Genomic DNA, 15,806 nt, shown 5'->3' on the forward strand with positions numbered 1-15,806 from the left:
AACTAGAATTACACACTGTTCTGAGCTGCCATATGTCTTTGAATCAACCTTGGTACTCTTAGAAGAGCAGCCAGTGCTCTTGACCTCTGAACTATCTTTCTAGCTCCTGGAGTTTATGTTTCATAGTGTATAGTGATCTGTGGCTTTGGAAAACAGTATAATTTAGTAAATTTAGGAGGCAGATACTTGCTTACGAAGTTGCTTTGACTGTCTCATGATAGTTGAGTGATAAAATTTCCACATTTTACTCTGTGTTCTATTGTAAGAATCATAGCTATCCATACAATGTGTATACTACTTGATCTCGAGTTGTTCAGCATATATAACACTGCTTGAGTAAGCTTCCCCCTCAATGAGAGAAAACTGGAAACTTAGGGGATTGCACACTTAGGCCCTGCTGTTTGGTGTAGCGACTACTAAAATAAACAAATCATCATCATCTAGGCTTATGATCTGATTAGGGAGACAAATGCTATCAAGCCAAAGTCTCTAAGCCCTTTTCTCAACCTGTGTATTGTGACCCTTTTGGGGTCGCATATCAGATTTCTGCATAACAGAAATTTACATGACAATTTATAACAATAGCAAAATTATAGTTATGAAGTAAAAACAAAATAATGTTATGGTTGGGGGTCACCACAACATGAGAAGTGTGTTAAAGGGTCCCAGCAATGTGAAGGTTTAGAACCACTGCCCGAGAGCCTCCTGTAGCAGCACAGACTTGCTGCTTCCAGGAAGACAATGGCTGCCATTAGAGTCTGCCAGCTTCTGTTTTCTGTTTGTGCCTCTGTAACCCCTACCCCAATAGTGTGGTTTTAAAATCTTCTAGAATCTTCAGATTCTCTTAGCTAAAAGGGACAGATTCCAAGTGCAGTGGCATCTGTTTTGATATCTATCTATCCTTGAAGGTTTGCTATCTCAGCCCTTCAAAAAGAAATGTGCTCCTAGACAATTTTAGTCTTTAAACTTTACCAACTACCAGTTTGCTGGCTTAATTTTAGTTCATGCAAATTAGAAATTTTCTGGAGCATATGTCAAAATGTTCTTATTTAATTTGATTACAGGAACAGGAAAGGAGTAAAAGCTTTTATTACAAATTGCTGTGACTGTTATAGTGAGAGGTCATGTATGGGATAAATTGTACAGTGAAGTGTTAAATCAGCATTGGAATCTTTTTAGCTCAATGTTTAAATGGCTTTATGAAGCCAAACATTTAGCTTTGAAACTTTTTTTTTCTTAAGAAAATGTTTCATAGCATTTTTTCCATCTGGGTGTCTTAATTTTTGGTTCCCAAGCCATGTAAGGAATGGAAGCTAAAAGCTAGGATTTTGCTGTATTGTTATTTCTAATAATATGCAGTCTCATGGGAAGCATGTTTGCCTTGAAAATGAGTGAGCTCTGTTAATTTGTCAAGGCAGATATATACCTTGATGTTTCCTTAGTTGTGTAGGAATTTTCCTTTTTTCCTGTCCTTAGTTGTGTACTTTGAGAGTCCTTATAGGTGACGCTGTTATTTTGGCTTCTGTCTTTGTCCCAGTCCCCCTTCCTAGAAGGGAGGCTTTGCTGAGGGTTTCAGTCCTTTGCTTTGCTAAAGGAGTATGAGGAGCAATATAATTAATGTCTAGGTCTGGAGTGGGTCTGTCATGAAGGAGGAAGGAAAGCCTCTGAGGGTTAGGGGATCCTAGATCTCCCAGATGTTTATGCTGTGACTTTAGCATATGAAAAGGAGTTAAGCAGAGGTGTAAGTTTTTTGAAAGTAGACGTTTATATAAGATTTTTACCCCACCTACACGATTTCTTTGTTCTTTGGAAGTCTTTGAGATTAAAAAAACTTTGATTCCTAACCTCTAACTTAAGGAAGTCAATGACTAGCTGTGAGGGACTTCAAAGTACAAGGGGCAGTAGCAAGACTGTCCTCTTTCATTTTGCTCCTTCATATTCTCTTTGTGAGTAGTAACCTGGAATGCATATCCTTTTCATTCAAGCAGGGTTGAATAGGTGCTTTTATTTTCACAGCGTTTTAAGACAGACATAACCTCCGCTTTTATCGATATCTTTGGCCAGTAAAACACATTGTGGATTATACCTTTTTAAATTCTTTAATTGGATATTTTATTTACATTTCAAAAGTTATCTCCTTTCCCTGTTTCCCCTCTGCAAACCCCCTATCCCATCCCCCCTTACCCTGCTTCTATGAGGGTACTCCCCCACCCTCCCACCCACTCCTGCCGCACTGCCTTAGCATTCCTCTACACTGGAGCATCCAGCCTTCACAGGACCAAGGGCCTCCCCTCCCAATGATACGAGATGAGACCCCTTTAGCTCCTTCAGTCCTTCCCCAACTCCTCCGTTGGAGTCCCTGTGCTCAGTCTGATGGTTGGCTGCAAGCATCTGCATCTGCATTGGTCAGGATCTGGCAGAGCCTCTCAGGAGACTCCTGTCAGCAAGCACTACTTGGCATCAGCAATAGTGTCTGGGTTTGGTGGCTGCATGTGGGGTAGGTTCCCAGGTGGGGCAGTCTCTGGATGGCCTTTCCTCAGTCTCTGTTCCACTCTTTGTCCCTGTATTTCCTTTAGATAGGAGCAATTCGGAGTTAAAATTTTGGAGATGGGTAGGTGGCTACGTCCCTCAACTGGGGGGGGGGGGCATGCCTAACCTCTGGATATGGTCTAGGATTATAGCTTTTTAAATTGTGGGAGTCAGTGGTGGGGCACAAAAATTTGGCAACAATATTGGTTTCCGGTTATTGTCTTAGGTAGGGTTTCTGTTGCTGAGATTTTTGGTCATAACACTATGTCCAAAAGCAAGGTGAGGAGGAAAGGGTTTATTTGGCTTACATTTCCACAACATAGTCCATCTTTAAAGGAATTCAGGACAGAAACTCCAGCAGGGCTGGAATCTGGAGGCAGGAGCTGATGCAGAAGCCATTCAAGGGTGCTGCTTACTGGTTTGCTCCCTAATGGCTTCCTTGGCCCACTTTCTTACAGAACCGGGCCAGCAACCCAGGGATGACACTATCCATAATGGGCTGTGCCCTCCCCTATCAATCACTGATTAAGAAAATACCCTACAGATTTGTCTACAGCTAGATTAGAGAGGAATTTTCCCTCCTTTCTGAGGGATACACTATATTGTGTCAAGTTGGCAAAACTTGTCAGTAAAGATGTGCAACACCCAGAAATGAAGTACAAATGAAACATAACTGAATTCAAGAAGGTTCTGGCGATGCTTTGTGGTGGCCGTGCCAGCTAATGCTGCACTATACAACCCCTACAGTTCTGGTTCTGAATATACATATGTACCTGGCACATACTGTTGCACTGTGCAGTGCAATGCCAAAACATCTTAGTCCAGATTTGAGACTAGTTGTATGTTATGAACTGCAGTATTTTTGCTGTACACACAAAGTGTTTTGCTTTTAGAGAAACGGGTTTAATTACAGAAACCAGACATACTTTTCCTATTGCTGTTTGTCATTGTGTAAGTATAAAATTAATATACCCTTGGGTTGTGTTGAGTTGCAATGCGTAGCTGTAACTTGGCTGTCTGAGGGGTCCCATGGCTCAGTGGCGACGCCACTTGTACAGACGTGAAGATCCGAGTTGTGATTTTAGCTGCTGCTTAAAAGCTGGGCATGGCCACATGTGCTATAGCTTCATCACTGTTGGGGACAAAGACGGACAAAGACAGAAGGATCCCTGAGGCTTGCTGGCTACTAGCCATTGTCCAGGTTTAGTGAGAGGCCCTATCTTCAAAGAATAAGGTAGAGTGATAGATGTTGAAGATGTTCTGTATCTTGCAGTTTCAAATATTAAGTCAGCATTTGTTTCTTTATGTTATGAATAAGTACATTTATCTAATTTGTATGGACATTTGTTTTCATCTTTAATGGTAAATTATATGTATATCAAAGATCTGCTTCAAAATAAATGTATTTTCTAATGTTTTTGTTAGTATCTATTAATTGTACCTAATAAAGGGTTCTATTGAGACTACACTTCCATACAGTACATACACGTACATACTGCAGTTGGATTATGTTAGCACTCGTGTCCTCGGATTCCTTTTCTTCCTATGGATCCACAGCTTTTCCCAAGTCTACTGTCATTTCTTTTTTTCATGGCTTGGTGAGTTGATTGTGGCTGCTTATAACAACATGGGTAAGGATTTGTATGGGTACCTAGTGGCTACACTACTGAAGAAAATGTCTCTCTTTTCTCCGTCAATTGGTCACTCTATAAATACCCAAGGAGGGGTGGAGTTTCATGAGCCCCTCTCCCTTCCATGACTGCTGTTGGAGTCCAGTCTTTTGCAGATCTTGGGTGGGAAGTTAACAATCACAGCCCTTATGAGTTCAGGTGTGCAACAGACCTGTGATGCCTGGACACCATTCCTTCCACACCCTTCCTCCCTCCTCCCCACAGCTTTTACATTCCTTATGCCTCTCCTATGATATTCCTGAAGGTTGGCAGGGTGATATAAGTGTGCCATTTATGGCTGAGTGTTCAACAATCACTTCTCATTTTGACCCTTAATGGATCTTTGCAGTTTCCACTGACCACTGCATAAAGAAGTGCCTCTGATTAGGGTTGACAACAGCTCTAATGTATTGAGCATAAACATAGTTATTTTGAAAGCAAGTTGATGACTGCATGGCTCACTACAATAAGTTTCCTTTGATATCTTGTCACTAAGTGTCTGATTTGTACACTTGTTTTATAGCCTCTTATATCCATGGTTACCTAAAATGTTTTCCTGTGAAAAGGAGTTGTGAGCCCTGTTGGAAATTATTGATGACATAAATAAAGTGCTCTAAGCCCTTTGAAGAACACTTGGTTAGGAATGTTTAAAAAGCTGTTAGTAGAGATCAGTTTGTAGGAGGTCCTGGGTTTGGTTTCTTATCCCTACAAGAAAACATAGGCTTGTAACCTGACAAGTAAAGTGTGTGAGAACGGTAGGTAGATCTGGGTGCCGGGGCAGCGTGGGCGGGCCACACAAAGACCGTCTCCAAGTCAGAGAACCCTGCTTATAAACAACTGCAAGCTCCTGAGATTTAGGTTTTAAGTTGAGATCCCAACACCATATAGATTAGCTGGACACTGAGGGAGATGATGAAAAGAGTTGAATATAAATCAAGAATCCTCTTTTTGGTCATTATTTGGTGTTTGTTTTTGTTTTGTTTTAAAATGGATTAGTAAAGAGATATGCAGGCCTGAAGCTTAGAAGAGTCTAGTTAGTAATGTAAATGTGATTGTCTATTGTACAGGTACTTTGTAGACTTTAATATCTTTTCGTTCCTTTTTTTTTTTGAAAAGATAGGGGACCTTTTCTGATTTGCATTATTTAGGTACATTTTGCCCGGTTAGAGGTCTGTGCTGTACCATCTTCAACAAAAAACAATGGAGCTGCAGTAACAATCACTGCCATATTTTATGTTGGAGAAAGCCTTTTCTCATAGGGAGTAGTGTTTCTGAAACATGTAAAGCTAGAAGTTCTAGGTTCTATTTTACTTTATTAAAAACATTAAAGTGCCCGGGAGAATGCCTTTAATCCCAGTACTCCAGAGGTAGTCTCTGAGTCCTAGGCTAGCCAAGGCTACGTAGGGGTACCCTGTCTCAAAGAACAAACAAAATGGTGAAACTTATTGACATATGGAGTAAAAATTTCAAATAACAAGAATGAAATGTCTTCTCCTAATTTAAATACCCATTCTTTGTGTACCTTTCTAGAAATTTGGAGTTGTTCTTTTGTATTTGTATTACACAATAGTATTATGTCCTCATTATCTTAAAATCCAGTTATACTTTATTACTGTTCTGTAGCTTTTCATTTATAAGAATAGACAGCAGCAATGTGCTGGTTAGGGGTGTGTGTGTGTGTGTGTGTGTGTGTGTGTGTTTGTGTGTGTTCAACTTAACACAAACAAGTTTCATCTGAGAAGAGGGAACTTCAGTATAGAATATACCATCATCAGACTGGACCGTAAGCCATTCTGTAGGGCATTTTCTTGATTGAGTGATGTGGGAGAGCCCCCTGTAGGTGGTGCCACTCCTGGGAAGGTGGTCTTGGGTGCTTTAAGAAAGCAGGTTGGCAAGCCATGGAGAACATGCTAGTACAGCATCCCTCCATGGTCTCTGCCTCTATGTTCTTGCTCCAGTTCCTGCACCAACTTCCTTGATGATGGACTAAACCTGTGAGAAGAAATATCTCCTCCCCCCAACATACACAGAGCTCTTGTGGTCATGGTGTTTATTAGAGTAATAGAGCACAAACTAAGGCAGGCAATTTTAGATGAAAATGAAACATCTATTTTTGTTAACTCATCTCAGTTGTGTTTGCTAAAAGTCCCTTCTGACCCTTGATTTTAAGCAGGTATGCAAATTTGCTGGGAAGTTGGGACACTTAGAACTCCATGTGTGTAGAATATTCATGTGTTTATCAACAAGAAAGACTTTGACTTGCTGAAAACATGTATTAACATTGTAAACATGAAACCAAATTTTAGTGCAGTCAAAGCAAGATGCCAAGAACTAGGTACATTTGCTTGAAGGTTAATACTAATAGATTTATTTCCTGTTTTTGCTTTGCCCTATACTGATTCAATTTTTTTGTTCATATTTTGAAATGTTAATTTTTCTTCCTTTTCCTGAATACCTTTAAATTGTAAATAATCTTTAAGAATTAACTGAAGTGAAGAGAGTGACAAATTGACTGCATTAATTTTCCTCTTTGTTGTTTAGCTTCACAATGAAGAAGAGAACTCAGAACCGTCTGCTATAGAGCAGCCGTCAACCTCCACCTCGGCAGCACAGACTGTGGGAGCTGCCGCTTCAGCACCAGCGCTGGACACCGACTCTTCTCCTCCCCCGTATAGCAGCATCACTGTGGAAGTCCCTACCACTTCAGGTGACTCACTGCTTCCCTCCGTTTCAGACAGTAGGATTGTGTGTAATCAAGTCTTTCAATGGGCTGATTGCTTGTTTTGTTTTGCTTTATAACCCAGGCTGGCCTGGAATTTACTGTGTAGCCCAGGGTGGCCTAGAACTCATAATCTTCCTGTGTCAGCTTTCCAACTGCTATGTGCTCGGGGTGCAGGCATGTAGCATTGCACTTGTTAAATGAACTTTGAAACAAGTACACACACATGTATGTATATATGTGTCTATGCACATGTCTATGTATATACATGTATGTTTATGCTTATATATTCATGAGGTTTATAACAATAGGAGTAAGAATGTGGTGGGTGGGTATGAGCAGACATGGGCAGTGTGCTCAGTGTTATGCCATACATGTAATAAGAATGCTTGTGTTACAGGTCAATGCTTCCTGCTTGCTGCTGTCTGTCCTCTCTGACAGCCTACTTAGTTATTTCTCTAGCCACAATGTGTAATCTCTCAGCAGTGTTCAGTTGGTCATAGGATAATTTGTATACTAATATGTTTTATATACTCTTGTTTATATAATTGTATGGTTCTGTTTTCTACTATCATCTGAGTAGTTTAATAAGTTCTAAAAATATCTATGAGTTCTTTATTTCACATGCATTATGAAGAATTCTTAGAAATGAGTTCCTTACTCTTAGAATTCATTCTTAGAAATTCGTTATTGAGAAGCATATTAACAGAAGGAACCACGCTTTGTAAGTTGGAGCTGTAGCTCATCAGGAGAGAGCTTTTATGGCAGACTGCAGGAGGCTCTTGGACTAATCACTAACACCACAAACACACAGTTCACTACATTATCTTCCTTGTTTCTTTGTCTAATGACTCCATGTGAATGTTTTGTCTAGTTCCCTCCTTTGTATGTGTGACCTGTGAAGCGATTGATCAAACACTGGCTCTTCACTTCTTCTCAAGGCAGGTTCTGAAAGTCGTGTCCTGAGGTTCTCCATTGCAGTTGGTGTGTGCTGGTTTTGTTTGTTAGAGTGCTGTTTGATCAGTGTGCTTGTGTAGTGCTTCTTGATGAGAACTTTGAAAGAAAGCTCTGCCAGCTGCACCCTTGCTCTGCCTCCATCCACTGAGCCCTCTTTGGTAGCCTTTGCCGTATCAGTGAAAAGCTCTAATTGGCCAGAAACACTCAAAAGCATTAGTTCTCAACCTGTGCATCCAGACCCTTAGGATGTTGAATGACCTTTTACAGGGCTCTCCTAAAGCCCTCAGAAAAATATTTATATTACAGTGAATAACAATAGGAAACTATAATTATGAAATAGAAATGAAAATAACTTTGTGGTTGTGGTCGCCATAGCATGAGGAACTGTGTTAAAGGCCGCAGCATCGAGAAGGTTGGGACTCACTGCTCCATTGTTGTTCTTTTAATCATAAAATTCCATGGCTTTTATATAGTTTTTATTGAAATAAAATCATATTATTAGATATGCAAACATTTATCCATCTTTACTTTTTGGAATGAATTATCATGCTACCATGGCTTAACCTTTCCAGATTTAAAGTTGCAAATACTTTAGTAGAGTGTGCAGCTTAATGGGATCTAAAGCTTTAGATGTCGTCCTTGTGGTTTTACATTCAGCAGTGTAAAGTAAACTGAGAGCTCTGCTTCCCTATGATCTAGAGCTCATAGAAATAATGTATCTTGTAATTTTAAAGATTAGATACATCACAACTATAAAGCCAGTGGGATCTGGTATTGGGTATTCATTTATTGTTACAGTATCAAAGATGAGTCTTCATTCTTTTACAATTTTGACTAACCTGATACTCATTTCTAGCCACAGGAACTGACTAATTCTAGATTTGGAGTCTCTTTAGTGAAAAATTATTCATAATTGTTTTGTTTCTTAGTTATGTGTTAAACATGATCTTTCCTAGTTGTCCATGGTATTGTATTCTCCATGAGCTTATTTTGTGATTTTTTTTTTCTCCTGGATCTGAGTAGCATGTGTGACATTTGTATGTTTCATGCTATACTGCTGTTAGATGCTGCTACCCTCTGAAATACCATTGCGTGCTTGGAAAGTTGAGCTCCCTAGCATGGCAGTGACTTACTGAGGCCACAATCCTCAGGAGACTGGGAAATGGCATCAGACTTTAGTGTTGTTGAGAGGCCTTGTGTACAGAGCAGAGAATGAAGTCATGAACTTAATTTTTGTTAATGGCTTGATTCTTTTCTATGTGGAAGACTCTCAAGATGATACATTCTGTTGATATAGTAGATTATTTCTCCTTAGATGATGTGTGCTATTTAGTTGTATAGTTCATATATTTATAATTTAGTGCTATTGCCTCAGAAATAACAATATTTTTTCACTTAGGATTTGCTTCTCAATTGCATTGTCATTACTACTTTCTGTCATTAGATTACAAACAGCCTCACTTCAGATTCTTGACCTATATTGATAAGCTGAAAATATACTACTAAAATAAAAACTTTTCATATTGGAGATGCAGAAAGTTTTAATATAGAGAAAAGCGTATGTTAGTATAGAAAATATCAAAATACTATAGTTATAGGCAGAGGAAATTCTCTATTTCCCAATGTTTGACATTGCTTTTGAAATCTACATTTTCCATGGTTATGATTGTACTATAAATGTCATGCTGAACTTGACTTACACTAATTATATTGAAAATATAGTCTGCACTTTTATTTTTAAAATGAACTTACTATTTTGCTATAATTTCAGAGGCCATAAATGCTTTAAAAATCTGAGACAGAAACTGTGAATGAAAAGAAAATGCTAAAGAACTGTGGATATTGGGAAAACTGAAGAACTGTGTGAAAGTGAAACAAAAGAAAAGTCTTAACAAGAGACCACAGAGTGTCCTTAAAACGTTAGGGACTCTAGGGCTGCCCTTTCCTGTGTCTGGGACCCAGATCTCAGGTTGACCACACTGATGTGAGAGAAGAAAGACAACACCATCAGCACCGACTGTGGAGCTGCAGTCATTTCTAAGCTTTACCGCCGCTGCCTTGACTGAGCCGGGCAGTCATGCATGACCAAGTCTGGGAGTTTGATCCCAGACTAGGCAGGGCTGAAGGAGAGAGTGTTCTCCCAAGTATACCCTCTTGTGCACACACGCAACATACAAATACACAATGTTCAAAAACAACCTTGAGGTGGTTTTTTTACGTTTAGATAATACTTATCATCCCATCTTTTTATAATAAATAAATAAAACATTATACAAGTGTTTGTTAACAGTTTTTTGTGATATATAGTTTATACTATAGACCTGTAGGAGCATTTGTAATCTTTAGTGTCCTATTATAAGTTATTAAAGTACGATCATGACTATAATAAAATCACATTAAGATATTTTAATGATTGTTCTTTAATCCTTCTCTTCAGATACTGACGTGTATAGTGAGTTTTACCCTGTGCCACCTCCGTACAGTGTTGCTACCTCTCTGCCTACATATGATGAGGCTGAAAAGGCTAAAGCTGCTGCCCTGGCAGCTGCTGCAGCAGATGCACCTCAGAGAGTAAGTCTGCACACCGCCTCAGCTTATGGCAGCCTGGAACTTAGTTTTACAATACGTTTATCACTTTCCTTTTTTTTTTTTTTTTTAACTTTCATCTGCTGAATTTATTCCCATGCCATGAGGATTTTTTCTTCAGTTTCTTCTGGCTTTGGAACGATCTGTTCCTTCTCAGTGAGGATCATCTCAATGTGACAGGGGGAGCTCATGCATGGGTTAAGCCGGCCATGAGCTCTGTAGGTTTGTTGGCGCATCTCAGGTGCGTTGTTTGCCTGGATATGTCAAATGACTAGAGAATCTACATCTCAACCCTTAAGTTCAGCATTACTCTCTGCATTTTTAAGCATGTGCAGCAAAAATTCAGTAGTCTTTTTGGCCACCATCTATGTCCAGCCGCACTGTTTGGCCTGGGCGCACCTACCGACTCTACCATTATACTGCCGGAATGGCACACACATTGTTTCTTTAAAGTGACGTCCTTCAGATACTTAGTGGCTTTGCGGATATGCATACCCTTGATGGCCTGGGCAGTTTTCTGGGTTTCTTAAAGTGAATGCGAAAGTTTAAACCTCTTGATTTGCATGATTTTGTGTGGTTTTCTGGGTCAAGAGAGTAGCGAACCATCTTCACAGGTCCCCTCTAGCTGCTTTTTACAGGACGAGGCCTCTTCCCAATTTTTGATTTCAGACTTATCCCACACTGACTTTGTCATCCAAGTCAGCCCTTTCTGAGCTGCTCCACCCAGATAGCTCTTCTCTTTCCTGTGGACCCCACGTCCTTGGCTCTCTTACTATCCATGGCCCTGTTCTCCATGGGCTGTCATCAAAGCTGCTGACTTATTGTCTGTCATGCTTGCTTTTCCTTTCCCTGTCCTCCCGTCCCCGATACACCAGGTACGTTTTGTTTTTACCTTTTGTACACGCATTTACACCTTTTACTATTTGTGTAATTAACTTGGTTGTCTTTATTGTCTCATTCCATCTGACTGAGCTATAGGCTCTAGAAGAGCATGCAGGACTGTTTTGTGTGAACTGAAAGGCTCCTAGGCTAAGGAAGCAGAATATTATGTAGTAATATTTCTTAACTCTTAGAAGCCATCAGTGGTAACAGATTTTGCAAGTAATTTTAGAGTTCTTCAAATTTGTAAACATCTATATGTTAGTATATTATTTTTAAGCATAAGGTATACCATACAAACAGTATTTTTCTTAGTTTATTTTAGAGATTATTAGAATAGTAAAAACATCAAGATTCTAAAAACTTGTTTAAATTTACTTTTAATGATGAGTAGGGTATATATCCTATAAATTATCAGTCTGTTAAGAACTGACTTAAAATTTAATGCACGCAGCTTATTATTATTATATTATTAGTTTGTCAATTTCCAGTGTTTTGGAAAGAAGGAGGAAGTCACTTTGGTAAAGGCTTCATGGTTGGCAGCAGTAGCGGTGGTCTTGCTCCTGTGCTCATCAAGTGCCAGGCCCACAGGGCAACAGTAGGGACTGAGAGAGCCCCAGCTGCTGTGCGTATGTTACTAGGATCCCAACTCTTCCCGTGGTTGTTAAGATGCCCACCTCCTTGCCCTGCTGGGAGATCCCGCTCCACCTCAGAGCTTCCCACTGTGTAGGTATCCAGGAAAAGGCAGTCACTGTTTCTGTGTGGGAGACATGCAGACATGGAAACATGCAGGGAGAGTTCTTCCTTAACACCGCCCGCCATTATGCGGCGGTTAAATTGCATCCAGTCTGCTCTTTCTGATATCATCACTACAAGAAATTTTTAATGCTTTATTTCTTATAAGTGGTAATATATACATGTATACAGTTTATTTCAAGAATCAAAACTGATGGATCAGAGGGCATATATGTTTTTATTTTTAATAAAAACTGTCTATGTGCTATCTGGAGACTGTCCACATTGACATTTCCGTCACTGATTATGCGTGTTCCTACTTCCCACTTGGCATTTATGCCTTCTTCGTATCATTTCCTGAAGCTGATGTTTCCCTTTGTCCCTTATTCTTCCCTCCCTCCCCCTCCCTCTCCCTCCCTCCCTCCCTCCCTCTGTGTAGGATTGAGATAACCATTTGGGTTTGGGGGGGGCGGTGCCTTTCCTCTATCTCTCTTCACCTTTCTTTTTTGAGACAGCCTCTCACTAAACCAAACATTGGCCAGTGTAACCAGATAGGCCAGCCAATGAGTTTTAGAATCTGCTGTCTCTGTCCGCCAGTGCTGGCATCTGTGGCGTGCCCATGCTGCCGTGCCATGCTTCTCCATGTGGGTTTGGCATCCAGCCTCGGATGTCTGCACTTGTCCTGACTGAGCTGCCTCCCAGCCCTCAGCCTACCTTTCATAGCAGCACTACGATAAAGTTATGCTGCTAATGTCGTCTCTGGAGGACCACTGGAGAGCATTAGTTGTTACTGACGGTCAGAAAGTTGTAATTAGTTTAGTGAACTGTTTTGGTATTTTACAGAGCCAAGAGGAAGACTGTACGCCACGGGATGACTTCAGTGATGTGGAGCAGCTCAGAGTGGGCAATGACGGCATTTTCATGCTGGCCTTTTTCAGTAAGTGACCTTGTCCAAGTACTCTACTTTATATAAATACTTAAAATAACTGAAGAAAACATACTGCTAGCATGAGTACACCTCATTTAAAGTGTAAGTTGCTTAAGCATTTGTTAGGTAATTTTGATTGCAGCCATTATGGTTGAGTGCTGGGGAAAAGGCAGAATGAGAATTTAAAAGAAATGTTGCTGACCATCTCAGGCTGGAGGTGTGCATACTTTGGACACAGAAGACTTCTTTTTCAGTGGCCTTGAGCCAGAAGGGTTGGGGAAGGGAAAATTCTGTAAGCCCAAAGCAGTGTCACAGAGGTATGGATGTGTAAACCTAATAGGGGACAGTTAGAAGACTAAACATCAGAAAATCATTTGACTTACATAGCAAATTTAAACTGTGAGGGAAGACTGTCATAGTATTTGTTATTTCCTAACACAGTGAATAGCATGAATTAAATTCTCTGATAAATATTAAGGCATTTAGCAAATCGTTTAAATGGCTAAAGCCAATATTACACGTAATGTTCAGTAAAAATTTATGGAAGTTTCAAAATGCTGTGCAGACCTTAGGGTCTCCGGCTGCCACCTCTCCCCCAGCTAGGAGGGGGAGCGACTCATGGAGCGGCCGTAAGTTTGCTAACTGTGGAGTCTTCACTGCCAAAATGACATCACATTCCACCTCGGCCCAGTGTTCAGCATCTGACAGTGCTTGCAGAATTTCTTCGGAACAAATTAGTCAGCAGGTACGACCAAAACTGCAGCTTTTGAAGATTTTGCATGCAGCAGGTGCGCAGGGGGAAGCATTCACCATGAAAGAGGTAATGCACTATCTAGGCCAGTATATACTGGTGAAGCAGCTCTGTGATCAACAGGAGCAACATATGGTATACTGTGGTGGAGATCTTTTGGGAGACCTACTTGGATGTCAGCTTTTCTGTGAAAGATCCAAGCCGTCTCTGTGACATGCTAAGAAAGAAACTTGTTATATCAGCCTCTATTAACACGGATGCTGCTCAGACTCTCGCGCTCGCACAGGATCACACTGTGGATATTCCAAGTCAGGACCGACTGAAGCACGGTGCAACAGAATACTCCAGTCCCAGAAAAGAGATGAAGAAGAGCATACTCACACACTGCCTCCTCACGGCATAATGCAGAGGCTCCAGAGCAGACAAGACTTGGTAGAACATTTATCTCAAGACGGGACCTCTAGGCTTGACCTTGACTGTGAGGAGTGCGATGTTGCTGGCCTGCCTTGGTAGTTTCTAGGGAATTTGAGAAACAACTATATTCCTAAAAGTAATGGTTCAACTGATTTACAGACAAATCAGGATATAGGTACTGCCATTGTTTCAGACACTACCGACGATTTCTGGTTTTTAAATGAGACCGTGTCAGAGCAATTAGGTGTTGGAATAAAAGTTGAAGCTGCTAATTCTGAGCAAACAAGTGAAGTAGGGAAAACAAGTAACAAGAAGATGGTTGAGGTGGGAAAAGATGATGATCTTGAGGACTCCAAGTCCTTGAGCGATGAGACTGATGTGGAAGTAAGCTCTGAGGATGAGTGGCAGTGTACGGAATGCAAGAAGTTTAATTCTCCAAGCAAGAGGACAATGAAGGAATTTTGTCCCCCATTGTAGGAGAACCATTTCAGCTCCTGTTGTTAGTCCTAAAGATGGATGTTTAAAGGAGGAAAAGCCCAGGTTTGACCCTTGCAACTCAGTGAGATTTTTGGATCTGGCTCACAGTTCTGAAAGTCGAGAGATCATCTCAAGCACGAGAGAACAAACAGATATTTTTTCTGAGCAGAAAGCTGAAACAAAGTATGGAAGATTTCCAGAATGTCTTGAAGCCATGTAGCTTATGTGAAAAAAGGCCTCGGGATGGGAACATTATTCATGGGAAGACGAGCCATCTGACGACGTGTTTCCACTGTGCCAGGAGACTGAAGAAGTCTGGGGTTTCGTGTCCTGCTTGTAAGAAAGAGATTCAGTTGGTTATTAAAGTTTTTATAGCATAGTTGAGTCATACTAGGAGGGCCAGGTCATTTACCCAAAAAAATAAGTATTCTTAGAGGCAGGGGCAGAAGATCACCAATATTGATGCCAGTCTGGGCCATATAATGAGATCTTAGTCGTAAAAGGATCAGTATTGAGCATCTTTTATAAATGTGACCCATTGCATGTGTTATTTGTATAAGCATGTGTGGGATTTTAGATAAGTTTTGAGAGTTTCACTAATGAGAAGATACTTTGTTCTTCTTCCGAATTGTAAACCCAGGAGGGAATAATATCAATACAAACACAGCAATGCATTCTTTTATTCACTTCCAAATTATTGCAAGAATAATACATTAATTGATTTATTCTCTAAAAATAATTTATTAGGTTGTATCTGGTTTATTCTAGGGATAAAATGAGAAATCATTTACTTATGTAAAATGATACACCCAACTTCAAAAATAGAGAATCACTCTTGGTGTGTTGAACTACTGCTTTCAGTCTGGAGGTCGGCTTAGCCCTTTCCCAGTTGAACAGGCTTCTTGCTTCTCTTCATGTCATCTGTGCAACAACAAAGACGCGTGGGGAGGAGTGACAGGCAGTGTGCTTTTCTTTTCAGACTCAGTTATAGTTACAGTGCTGTCCAGTATATGCAGTATATAAGTATTAAGTTGGTCTTGTTGTAGTTTTAATAGGGTAAGGTAGAGCCAATGAAAAGGCAACAAAGGCATTGGTTTCAGATGACTGCTGACTGATGCTTTTGTACTATTAGTCTAGTGAACCTTAGTTTTAATCTTTGAT

At 40.3% G+C, this 15,806-nt stretch overlaps 1 protein-coding gene and 1 pseudogene across 1 annotated transcript in view; both read left to right on the plus strand.

Annotated features, from left to right (window-relative positions):
* Ndfip2 (Nedd4 family interacting protein 2) overlaps positions 1 to 15,806 on the plus strand; it is a 53,296-nt gene that overhangs the window by 23,509 nt on the left and 13,981 nt on the right. Inside the window, exons 2-4 of the mRNA XM_021203253.2 lie at positions 6,741 to 6,906; positions 10,313 to 10,446; positions 12,919 to 13,012. Of these exons, the coding sequence (XP_021058912.1) occupies positions 6,741 to 6,906; positions 10,313 to 10,446; positions 12,919 to 13,012 (394 nt within the window). The remainder of the gene's footprint in view (positions 1 to 6,740; positions 6,907 to 10,312; positions 10,447 to 12,918; positions 13,013 to 15,806) is intronic.
* Positions 13,563 to 15,025, plus strand: LOC110325327 (annotated as a pseudogene).

This window comes from Mus pahari, chromosome 8 (genome assembly GCF_900095145.1).
Source record: "Mus pahari chromosome 8, PAHARI_EIJ_v1.1, whole genome shotgun sequence".
Classification (NCBI taxonomy): domain Eukaryota; kingdom Metazoa; phylum Chordata; class Mammalia; order Rodentia; family Muridae; genus Mus; species Mus pahari.